The sequence below is a fragment of the Dryobates pubescens genome, chromosome Z (assembly GCF_014839835.1).
Source record: "Dryobates pubescens isolate bDryPub1 chromosome Z, bDryPub1.pri, whole genome shotgun sequence".
Taxonomy (NCBI): domain Eukaryota; kingdom Metazoa; phylum Chordata; class Aves; order Piciformes; family Picidae; genus Dryobates; species Dryobates pubescens.
The window spans coordinates 11,551,154-11,564,142 of record NC_071657.1 but is presented as its reverse complement, the minus strand read 5'-3'; the positions used below and the strand labels follow the sequence as shown (position 1 = coordinate 11,564,142).

Genomic DNA, 12,989 nt, shown 5'->3' with positions numbered 1-12,989 from the left:
GGCAACATAAAATTGTGTGGACACAGTTAAGACAAGTAAGCTGTTCTCTTTTACTGGGTCCACACTCATTCATCCCTTGCTCACATTTGGAGGTCCTGCGAAAGGTACCTGCTGCACGTTTTTTACTTCCTGTTTATTTTTCAAGATGGAGGATTTAAAACATGCTTGATTTGGGCAGGACATTCAAGTGAGTTAAAAGACTACTGTCGTATCTGAGGAAATCATTGGGGATGTACAAGGAGTGGAATAGAAGAGGAGTGGAATAGAAGAGGAGTGGAATAGAAGAGGAGTGGAATAGAAGAGGAGTAGAATAGAAGAGGAGTAGAGTAGAATAGAATAGAATAAGAGAAGAGTAGAATAGAATAGAATAAGAGAAGAGTAGAATAGAATAGAATAAGAGTAGAATAGAATAAGAGTAGACTAGAATAGAATAAACCAGGTTGGAAGAGACCTTCAAGATCATCGCATCCAACCTATCATCCAACACCACCTAATCAACTAAACCATGGCACCAAGCACCCCATCAAGTCTCCTCCTAAACACCTCCAGTGATGGTGACTCCACCACCTCCCCAGGCAGCCCATTCCAATGGGCAATCACTCTCTCTATGAAGAATTTCTTCCTAACATCCAGTCTAAACCTTCCCTGGGAAAGAAGTTAGGAAGTCAGAGGTAGGGGAAATTAACATTTTTCGTATAGGTGGATTTGGTATTTGGAATATAGGGAACATGGAGACCAAAGGAGGATTTGAGAACATAGGAGAATTTGCTGTCTTTATCATGAAAATTTTGCTGAAGTGGAACAAATTGTCCACCCTTGGAAGTGTCCTTCTCTGTGAGGGATGCTGCTAATAAAAACCCATCTGGTACCTATTTTAATCTCTAGTGATTGCTTTATGGATTCCATGCTGTGCAGAGAGCCCAGGCACATAGTGAAGGGCATGAGCTTAAAAAAAACAGTGCAGCTTTTGGGAGTTTGAACTTACTTGAGATTAATTTCTTAAGCATAGCTGTTGTTCAGGGTTACCATCAGGGTGGGATTTTTTTGCCATTTATTTATTTATTTATTTTTATCAGTTTGTGCATATAGCTAAAGTAAGAGCAGGTGAGAAGGGTAAGAAAGGTGAGAAGGCATGCATTCTTTTCAGGAAAAAAATGTGTGCTCTTTTTGGAAAATTGGAAGCAAAATGAGCCCTACTATGAGAAAGGTCTGTTAACATTAGCCTAGTGAAGAAATCACCTGAGAAAGGTGTATGTGCAAGGTGAAATGTTTTCTCTTTTCTCCAGAACTCTTTCAAGTGTGCACCTGTGGAGGGGGTTTCTACCTCCAGTTTAGCTACCTGTGAATATCCAGGTTGAAATACAGATTTTGAGATCCATGGATACTCAAATATTTGGAGGAGTAATTCTACTGGTAACTTCCCAGAAAGGAAAGGATTGGTACTTTGAGTATGAAGTGCAGCTCAGTGAATTTTACTAATGAGATTCCTGGAAGCTTTGTGATTTATGAATGAGGTACCTGAACTCTGCCTCAACCTATACCCTCCAGCATTACAACCAAAACCAGGTCAGAAGTGTTAACAGCTGTAGATACCCACAAGTAAGGTCTGCAAGGAGAAACACTATCAGCAACACACAGTGGATACCACAAAAGCAAGTGATGAGTGCTCAGTAGTGGATACACTGAGGTGCCCATCTGCCAGCCTGACAGGGAATCATGAGAAGTCTGCAGGCTTCTGAGCTAAGGTGCTGCAACTTGTCAAGAGCACAGGCTGCTATCCACTGCTGCTCTCTTGTGTGGGCATGAATGACATTGCCAAATAGAATCTGGGATGGTGCTGTCATGAGAATTTTGACTTTTATGACAATAGGATGTTCTTCAATGACTATAACCTCTTTGGGAATGATGAGATCTGCCTGTCTGGAAGAGGCAAGAGATTCTTTGGCAGCAGGATGGCCAGTTTAGTGAGTTAAGCTTTAAACTGAGGGATTCAGGAACTGGGATTAAAAGTGGCAATGTTCACATCTTCACAGCCAGCTGGGGAATAAGCCAGAGCAATGGCAAATGTTCCTTGGCTGCCTTCCAAGAATAGAACCAGAATACCAACTACCTCAAGTGTATTTATACCAATGCATGCAGCCTGGGGAACAAACAAGAGGAACTGAAGCTTCGTGCCCAGTCATAACGTTACAATACTATAGAAGTAGCTGAAACATGGTAAGACAACTCAGGCAACTGGAGAAAAACAATGTGTGTCTATAGGTTGTTTGGTAAAGACAGGGAAGAAGAGGTGGAAGAGTAACACTCTATGTTAAGGAGAAGTCAACTACAGCAATTGTGGAAACCCTGTCAAATGCCTCTGAGTCAAATCTGCAGTTTTGCCTCAAAGGGGGATCTTAACAGTAGGTTCCAGCTCAACAGGACCTGGTACTTACGGGTGCCTTCAACTCCTAGACATTTGTTGGAAGAACAGTGCAGCAGCTCACATATCATCAACCAAGTTCCTGTGCAGAGGACTGTCTCTTCATAGAAATGTTAGATGTGCCAACCAGAAATGAGGCACTAATAGATGTTCTACTTAGAAGCAAAGGTTTGGCTGCACTGATCACAATATGAATTATATTGCCACACCAGCTCAGTTGGAAGCAAATGAAGTTGTATTTATAAGCAAAACTACACTCTACAATGAAATGCAATCAATATGTTCAATATATACAGCACAAGAACCCCCCTGGACAAACCAGGGGAGCCAGCAACAGCTCCCCCCTCCCTACTCACCTGTGCACACAGTAAAGGAGAGAAAAGAGGAGAGTTGTTTGTTAAGATACTCAGCCACAACAAAGAACACAGGCAAGGTCACCAAAGCCAAGCAGAAGCAGAAGTTAGTGTCTCCCAGATTGAGGAAGCCAAAAAGAGAGAAAGGTGGTTTACTGATCTAAGTTTTATGTCTGTTATTTGTCCCATGGGATTATTAGAGTTTATAATTATTTTTCTTTTTTACACTCAACAGTAATTTATTTACATTCTACCACTTCCTGTTCAGGACATGTGGAAATTTTTCCAGGCAAAGCCTGAAACTACTACAATTTTGGAGTCTGGGGTACTACTGTGCCCGCTAAGGGCTGTGGATTTTAGATTTTAGAAAGGTTTAAGGTTTTAGAAGAGCAGACCTCAACTGGGAGAGATTCTGTGGGAAGCTTCCATGGAGGATAAAGGAGCTAGTGAGTGCTGGGAATTTTTTCATAAATTCTCTTCTGGAAGCACAAATATGATTTATCCCTTTTAAAAGTAAGGGAAGCAGGTGGAACGTCAGGCCTCTTTGGCTTGACTGCTAGATTCTGCTCCAAACCAGAGATGGAAAAGCAGATGAATACCCATTGAAAACTACAAGGGCATTGCCAGGATGTGCAGAGATGCAGTTAGAAAAGCAAAAGTTCAGCCTGAATGGAAGTTGGCCAGAGATGTCAGAAACCTCAGGAAAGGACTCTTCAGGTATATGAACAGCAAGCAGAAAGAGAAAGAAATTAATGGCATTTTGTTAAACAGGAGATGGAGGTGGATCACAAGCTCAGTAGGAGTGAAGTGTGTGCTGCAGTGGCAAAGAAAGCCAGCAAGATACTGTGTTGCATCAACAAGGGCATCACTAGCAGAGACAAAGAAGTCCTTGTCCTACTCTACGAAGTGCTTGTCAGGCCACATTTGGAGTGTGTTCAGCCTTGATAAAAGAAAGCGTGGGGGAGACATACAAGAAAGCAGTGGAGGGGCTGTTTCCAAGGGCATGTAGTGATAGGACAAGGGGAAATGGTTTTAAACTAGAGGAGGCTAGATTTAGATATTAGGAAGATGTTCTTTACTCTGAGGGTGGTGGAACACAGGAGGAGATTGCCTAGAGAGGTGATGGAGGCTCCATCCTTGAGACATTCAAAGTCAGGCTTGATGGGGCTCTGAGATGTAGACTCTGTTTTCACAAGGAGTCATGTGAAGATAAGGGGGAATAAGTACAAGTCCTGAGAGGTCCCTTCCTTCCAACCTGTCATTCTATGGTTATATATGTGTGTATGCATTCTGTGAACATCTGTGGAAGTCATTTAGCAGGAAAGTAGCACAGTAATTAAACAATGGACAATAGAAGTTCTTGTGTATGTATGAGCGTGAAGTGCTGTTGGGAGAAAGCTCTACAGGGACCAAAGTTTACTATGAAAACCCCCAAACTTGTTAAACTAGTCTGCAAAAGCAGACCTCTGATAAAAGATTTATTCACCTAATGTGAACATCAACTACTGTCAGTATTCAATTAAATTTGTTAAAGATTACCAAGCTTATCATAAATATCATATATGAAGTTATAAATGGAAGAACCTTTTATCTAGTATTTAAAACACATGCCATTAGGTACCGTATTTTAACACAGAAATTCTACTTGGGAGATAAATTCAACACAGCATATTCTACCTTATCTTAGCATTCCATAAATTCTGATTTCCTATCCAAGCAGCTTCAAAGATCCTTCCATGTTACTCACATGCCCAGGTTATGGAAAGAAAGTAAGAGTGGTGATCTGTATCTCTAATCTTTCCTTTCTAATCTTCTCAGACAAACTAGAGGCTGCTACCAGGGGAACAAAAAACTTCGTTGTGAAGAGTAACAAATACAGTGTGTTGTGGATGGCTGCTTTTGCAGAGGGTGTTGGTGATAATAAATGTCTGTCATGAGAAACAGTGATTTTATGTTTTCATTTTCAGGTGAGAACTCAGTCCTGTGCTGTTTGGGCACAAATTGAACGTAAGTCCATTTTCCCTTTGATGAGTAAACAGAAGTTGTCATGGCTTTGCTTGGCAGCATAAACTACTACTAACTGGTGTGTCTTCTTTCTTCATTTTCTGTTAACTGTTGGTTGAGGATTGGAAAGGTTAGAGGCCACAAATTATGCCTTGCATTTCAGTATTCTATTCAGATGGATTCAGTAATCCGGTCTGAAATGGATTATCTGTTTTCTCCATGGCTTTCAATATTACTCTTCCTATACAGAATCAAAGAATTGTCTGGGTTGGAAGGGACCCCAAGGATCATCTAGTTCCAACCCCCTTGCTATGGGCAGGGACACCTCACACTACATCAGGTTGCTCAGAACCACATCCAGCCTGGCCTTAAAAACCTCCAGGGATGGGGCTTCTACCACCTCCCTGGGCAACCTGTTCCAGTGTCTCACTACCCTCAATGGTGAAGAACTTCTTCCTAACATCAAATCTGAATCTACCCATTTCTATCTTTGTTCCATTCCCCCAGTCCTATCATTACCTGACACCCTAAAAAGTCCCTCACCAGCCTTCTTGTAGCCCCCTTAAGATACTGGAATAAGGTCTTATCAGAGCCTTCTCTTCTCCAGACTGAGCAGCCCCAATTCCCTCAGTCTGTCCTCATAGGAGAGGTGTTCCAGCCCTCTGATCATCCTCGTGGCCCTTGTCTAGTCATACTCCAGCATGTCCAGCAATAGGGGCTCCAGACCTGGATGCAGTACTCCAGGTGGGCTCTCACCAGAGCATATATATCACAACAACTAAATCTGTACAGCAGGTGTTGTGCACACAGAATTTGAAGGTCTGTCTTCAAATAGTTCTGTATTGACTGAAAGATTATTACCAAAAAAAACACCCACCCCAAAACCAAAAAAAAAACAACCACCCAACCAAAAAACCTGAACAACCCATATTTTGTAGCTTTTAGAAGCTGAGGTTTTTTTATTTTGGTATGTTCAAGTGGTCCTTGGAGAATTAAGTCATTGGATGAACTTAGGGAAATAAAAGACACCATGCAGAAATAAAAAATATGACTTATTTTTGTACTGGTAAGTAGTTCCTCAGAAACATGAGAGCATAATTTCAAAAGCCAGTGACTTCCTTCAGTATGGTTTTATCTTCATTTTACTTTTTGGCTGTAAAATGTTTCCAGTGAGTGAGTTTAGGTCAGGGGAGTTTGGAATTCACTGAAGTTTCTCTCCTTTCCGCCATAGTAGAAATTGCTGTTTTCACCCATTTTGAAAAGCAAGCATTTGCCTCTCCTGCAAGGGGAAGTGGCACCACTGGAGTCCCCTACAAACTAAATTTTGCTTTTGATTTGAGAGATTGATGAGCTGGAGTTAAGAAATGTAATGCCACTGCAGAGCGAGGCAGTGCTTTGGAATGATAAGTGTCCTCTCCTGAACTGATGATTTGTCAGCTTACGGAGCATACTCAGAGGCTGCCTTATGTATAAGTGGATTTTGGTTTTGGGATGAAAAGACTGAGCGTTGGAAGATGGGAGTAGGGACGGGTCAGACCTGTGGCTTCCTGTTGTAAAACCATTTGCTTTTTATCTTGAATAGGCTTCTAGCCAGGCAGTGTCCTTGGCCTGATGTACTTCTGCAGCTGGAGAGGCTTAGAGTATTTTTGTCTCACTGAATCCTTTGAGGAGTATTTCGTAATTCAGCTTGTGTGGAAGGCAAATCTGTAAATTAAATCTAAACCAAATGGGCCTGTGTCAGATGCCATCTAGACAACACTGCCCATTACATGATAAATAATTGTCGTAAAAAAATGTTTAAAAAGCTGTTTAAAGCACACTTCCTTCCATCATGTATAAGTAAAGTGAAGTGTGAAGGGCTCTTACCAAATCCACTCTACTCTGTGTAGAGAGACAGCTCTGTCATATTTAAGGAGGGCTGACATCTGCTCTGGAGATGTGTAGCTTGCATATGGAAACTGATGTTATAGTGATATAAGGGCAAGTATAACTTTTACCAGAACTGAACATGCTTGTAGGTTGAAGAGATTTTTCTTGTAGGATCATTGTCTGAAATTCCTTATTTTGCCAGACTTAGAGGTTTACAGGTGAGAGGCACTACACAGGTACAAGGCTTGTACTGAGCATTCCTAGGGCAAAGCTTGTAAAGTGGTCAGTTTCTTCCTAAGGCTCTGTATGATTTTGTTGTGCTTCAGATCAGTTGTTGAGAGTGTTTCTGGTAAATGCCCAGCCAGTGATGTGCCTGTTCACTCAGGTGAACCAGCAAGGAGTTCAACTGAAGTTATCAGATGTTACTTTTCAGATGTTTAGGATTCTTATTGTGGAACATATGCAGGAATTTGAATAAGTATCATTTTTGGAAGAACTTAAAGTTTTGCTTGAACATTAAATATTCATAGTAGTAAGAAATAAAAGCAAGTAGAGTTGTGGAATCTGGCAGGAGTAACATCCAGCATCCTAGGAAAAGGGAAAGGAAAAGGGAAAGGAAAGATAGTAGTAAAAGGCAGGACACTGAAGAAAGACTTTAGAGAAATACACCATTTATTTTTACATCCTTAATGTGCTCTTAACTACTAAATAGGCAGTTCCATTACTGCTTGGCTGAGTGGTTAAGTCCAGCATCTGACTTCTGTTTCAGTACTTCCTCTGTGAGCAGGCTCAGTTGTTCAGTCACCAGACTGAAGCTATCATATTCCCTATTTATTTGTTTGCATTGTTTGTTATTTTCTTTCAGATTTATCACCCACTCTGCAATACATGCCTGCTGTTGGAGTGGGGTCAGTTGCTGCTGTCTGCCTTATACTGTTCCTGTCATTCTCAGCAGCACGGTATGTATTGTTATTAACTTTGTAGTCCTCCTGCCCAAGGCTTACATATTTTTATTTTCAGGTAGTTTTGCTCAGCTTCATGCTTGGTTTTGGCCTGTTGGGTGGCTAGAAGTTATTATCAATTCCTGTAGGAGCAACTAACGCTGGTCATTGGTTGACCTGAAGGGGACCAACAAGAAGGATGGAGAAGGACTGTTTACAAAGCCCTGTAGTGACAGGACAAGGTGCAATGGTTTGAAATTAGACAAGACCAGATTTAGGTTGGATGTTAGGAACACATTCTTTGCCATAAAGATAGTGGAATACTACAAGAAGTCACCCTGGGAGGTGGTTGAGACCCCATCCTTGGAGATACTCAAGGTCAGACTCCACAGGGCTCTGGGCAACCTGATCTAGTTGAGGATGTCCCTGTCCTCTGCAGGGGGGTTTGGCTAAATGACCTTTGGAGGTCCTTTCCAACCCTGACAGGGCTCGTTGCAGGAGTAAGGGTGTCCCTGTGCTGCTGGTGTAAAAAGCTCCTCAGTTATTTCAGTTTCTCTGTCAAGAATGTGACAGGGAGATATAAATATGCTTTAAAACTATGTCAAATCAATTATCATCACAGTAATAGAGCTATTTAAGACAAGAGACAGTACTGGAAGAATCATGTGAATATGAACCTGTTGTGAATGAGTGTAGAGAAGTTTAGGTCCTGAACTTGCATTTCAGTCTTCTTTTAAAAGAAGAACAACAAAAAAAAAACCCCACCTCAGGTGACATCCATAAGTGGGCTTGAGTACACTGAGTATGTTTAACAGGGGTCATGCAGTGATGTGGTGTAATGTTGGGGGCTAGGACTTGAAAGTTCAATGAGTGTATTTTAGGGTTTTGATCCTGTGTACAGAGAAATTATTGAATCCATTCTCCTGCTTTAGAGAACATCAAACAAAGCCCTTGGCAGGAATTGAAACTGCCCCGTTCCAGTAGGAGGCAGAGAGGGGAAAGCCCAGATGTCATTTGTGATTCACAGTACTCAACAGAAGGAGCTGTAATATTCATAAATAACAAGTACTCTTTGAGTTTTAAATATGCATCACCTTAATGCATTTCTGAGTAGGAATGTAATATTTAAAAAAAGATGCAAAGTCAGCCTTCTGTCCTGTCCAGTTGTAAAGCCATGGTCCTGTTTTAGGCACTGTACTCCAAGAAGGATGTGGGCCAGCAGGAGAAAGAGACAGAGAGACTCGACAAGAGAGGCATGAGATCTGTCTGATCCAGCTGTGAGTAGGGTAATCCTCTAGTGGATTGCTTAGCCTGGCAGAGAAGAGACTGCCAAGAAGGATGGTACACAAATATACAAAAAGCCATTACAGAAGGACCAACTTCCTCCTGTCTGTAGTGCCTGCAGTACGTGTGCGTGGGCAGGATACCTGCGTGCTTCTGGACAGTAGGAGAGGTAGGCATGGGAACAGATTGCTGTGAGTGCTGTGAAACTGTGGCTTCTGGGTGGTCTGCAAAAGCAGGTTAAACAAACATTTGTCAGGAACAATGCAGCTGCACTGATCTTGCCATGGTGTCAGGTGAATGGCCTTGGATTATTTCTTGGGGTCCCTGTAAGCTTGCTGGTTCTGCAGCTTCTGTCACAAAGAACCACTGTATTCAACTGCTCACCGATTTGCCACATGTCTGCTGCCTCAGAGATTGTGTTACTGCAGTGGGACAGATTGTGAATTCCCACTGGCGTGTTTGCTGACAGTAGTTTCAACTGTTCTCCAGCAAGTGGAAGTCTCACAATGATTCCCAAAATGCACAGCCTGACTGCTGATGTTCCTTGACATTATTAATGCATTTCATTTTAAATATGCAACAGCCTGTGGATGTGTGCCTTGTCACACATTCACCTTGCTTCATTTCTCCTAATACCTTGCTTCATTTTATGTGGGATTCCCATTGAGTGCACAAGGACAATGCTAAAGCTTCAGCTTTCCAAAGATCTACCTGTGCTGGGCACCAAGGTGAACATAGGTCAGGCAGTCATCAAACCCTGTGGAAATGTTTCCTGCTAACCATCTTGTGCTGCTATAATGTTCAGAACTTAATACCAGCGCTGTAGTCTTTAAAAAAAATGTAGCAATTCTGTCATTTATCCCATCAGTGTGAGTGATGCAAGTTCTGTCAGGTCCATGCTAAAGGATTTTTTTCTCTCTCTTTTTCCAGCTCTTATCTTCACAGCGCAGTGCACTCCCCACCTGCAGCTTCGGCCTGTGAGGCTGTACGTTTATCTGCTACAGTGGACATGGCGCAAACAGGGGTTACATCATCATTCCTGGAGAATGAAAATGTCTCTCTTCTCTGATGTGTTATCCCCTGAGATGCACTCTTCTTACCAAAGCCAGCATCTGTTGGGTGTGGACGTATCTGCACAGCACATATGGACTATAGCATGGACAGTTGAAATACGTTTGTTACTGGAAGTGGGGTGTTCATTGTCTTCCCTTGTGTCCAGATGGTGTGGTATGTAAGGCTTCCCTCACAAACAGGTTTGTGTCAGAGACTTTAGCATGCATCCCATGTGTTGGCCACAGGCTTTCAGCTATTTTAGTCACATGAATGCCTGGTAACAAATGTCTGTGTTGTACTTTATTACATAAGTAATCCCCTGATCCAACTGGGACTGTTTGAAAATCAACTGCTACTTTGGATGAGAAAAAATGCAGTTCAAACCTTGTATCAGATAAAGTGTCCTATGGTGTTTCCAAGTGTAAAGGTGGGAAGATTTTTCAGCAGTTGCTTACAGGTAATGGTTCTTCACTAACAAGAACAGAGGTGTTTAGCCATTAAATAGTCACATTTGAATAGTATTAGCAGCAGATCTGCTCCAGAGATACAGTAATCATTGCTCATAGCAATTAGTAATAATTGCAAATAATACACCAATCTGTAAAATGGTAGTTTGCCAGAAAGCTCAGTAGCTTTAGTGGCAGGTGGAACTAATTTAAATAGGGAGCTACCTGTGTTAAGTGCTGTTATGTTAATCTCTGTTCTGTAATTACAGTTGAGTAAACCCATTAAATCATTGTCTGATTAATGAGCTGGTGTGTAACATTTGGTTAGAATCACTGAATAAAGTACAATTAACCAATTTCCTATGTCATTTTCCCTGTTAATATTTTCTCCTTTGATTAATTCCACTCCTGTTCAGAAGTCACTTTGAGATATGTAAACAAAATAATTCTGTTAGGTGGTAAAATAGAGCAGCAAGAGTTTTGGCTTTCTCTCAGTTCTGTCACTTTTTTCCGAGTTATGTTTTGTGTTTTACAACTCTGAATCTGTGATACCTCTTTATTGCATTTTAAATGCTGCCTTTATAATTGTAGGTGTTCTATCTCTCTTAAGTTGTGTGATTTTTGATGTTTCAAAACAGTGTTTTAAAGTGGAACAGCAAACCTCACAGTTGGTAGGAGACAGGAATTACAATCAGAGTTACATGAGAGAGCTCTTAACTGCTGCATCTTTTCCCAGCTTCAGGCAGATACGGTTTCTCTTACCCAGCGTTTCCACTGCCAACTAGATTGCCCTTCAGTTTTCAGGAGTTAGGAGCCAAGTAAGATCACCTCTGTCTACATGAGTGATCAAGAGTTGGTAACATTTTCCTTCACTGTTTGAGAAAGAGCAAATTCATTGTTCATACTGGGCTACTGCTAAATATTTCACCGTCTCCTGTGGAACTCGTTCTCACACATTCTGCTCAAGGTTCCCTCTTTCAGCGGAGTAGGTTGTAAAGGTTTGGCGTAGCAGTACAAACTGCACCACTTCATTCTGCTTCGTTCTCTTGCTAAACTGGTCCTGAAAGAGAGATCATGAGCAGCTGTTCCTGAAAAAGGGAGAGCTGGAGAGGCAGGAAATTGTTTAAAGAGACAGGCATGCCATCCTCTGTGAAAGAAAATGCCTTTGGCCTTTTACTAGGACCAGCAGTGTTCCAGTCTGTAATGCAGGACTAGGAACATCTTTTCAGTGATGTCTCATCTGATGTCCCATCTTTTCAGTGAGTATAGTTGGGAAGTATGAGGTCTTCATGTGACCTTCAACAAATAATTTCTTTTCTGTGTGCCTTGTCTTTTCATAACATAAAGTTTTCAGAGTGTCCACACTTCTACTGCATTTAATGACTTACTTGGACTTGTCTGCACAGCAGAACAGTGCAGCACAGTAACAATACCCAGGAATGGATTGAGAAGGAAGAAGCTATGAGACAGGAATCCCTGCCATCTTAAGTTCTCCAAAACAGCTACAGTCCTTCAAGTTTCCTTCTTTCTCTCTGCCTCCTTTGTCATTCTTGGCAGATACACCTCTGGCTGTTGGCCTGTCTTCATCTGTCATGTACTTCTCTTTCTTCCATCTACATCTGTTTCTGCTTAATATGGGAAGCATAAAGAAATAATTTAGCCTTGCCCTCCTCAAAAATTGTGCAAATGTTAACAGTTTTATTTATTAGAGCCTCTCTCTTTCAGAAACCTTACTGTGTTTCCCCCAAGCTTTCCAATTATACTTCTAAAAGTATTTTTTAGGGAAAGTCAAAAGGTTTAAATAGTAGTAAATTAAGAAGTAGCTAGAATAGAAGGTTTCAGAAGTTCTACTTAGGGCAACTATTAGAGGACTGAACAAAAAGAGTAACATGAAACTGTAGTGTCTGTACTTTTGTCTGTTACAGATACAAACTGCCTTCTTCTGGACAAATTTCATGTTATTGAAGATTGTCCAATTCTCCAGTCTGTCTAGATCACTCTGCAGGGCCTCTTGGCCCTTAAGAAAGAGTCAACTGTACCTCCCATTTTGGGATCATCAGCAGACTTTCTAATGATGCATTTAATTCCTCTGTCCCAGTGACTGATAAAAATATTGAACAGAACTGGCCCTAGGATTAAGCCCTGAGGAATGCCATCCAGATGCAGTCTCATTCACTACAGCCCTCTGAGCCCTGCCAGCCAGCCAGTTACTCCCCACAGTACACCATGAACCCTCTTATCTCACAACTGGACAATATGTCCAGAAGGAGGATGCTGTGAGGGACAGTATCGAAAACCTCACTAAGTTCATCATAACTACATCCACCACCTTCTCTTCATCCACAGGGCAGGTGATCTTATCATAGGATTATCAAAAGAGTTAGGCAGGACTTTCCCTTTGTGGACCTGTGTTGACTGGCCCTGATCATCATAGAATCATAGAATATCCATAAGATATAACTAAGAGTGTCCAATTCTGGGCTCCCTGCTTTGAGGGACAAGGAGCTACTGGAGCGAATCCGGCAGAGGCTACAAAGATAATCAGGAAACTGAACCATTTCTCTTGTGAAGAAAAGCTGAGGAGCCTGCAGAAGACTGAGAGGGCATCTTGGTGCTT

At 41.7% G+C, this 12,989-nt stretch overlaps 1 protein-coding gene across 1 annotated transcript in view; it reads left to right on the top strand.

Moving 5' to 3' along the window:
* Positions 1–10,677, top strand: part of SUSD1 (sushi domain containing 1) — a 49,784-nt gene extending 39,107 nt beyond the window's left edge. Inside the window, exons 14-16 of the mRNA XM_054178978.1 lie at positions 4,743–4,782; positions 7,514–7,607; positions 9,804–10,677. Of these exons, the coding sequence (XP_054034953.1) occupies positions 4,743–4,782; positions 7,514–7,607; positions 9,804–9,942 (273 nt within the window). The 3' untranslated portion in view covers positions 9,943–10,677. The remainder of the gene's footprint in view (positions 1–4,742; positions 4,783–7,513; positions 7,608–9,803) is intronic.
* The last annotated feature ends 2,312 nt before the right edge of the window (positions 10,678–12,989 follow it).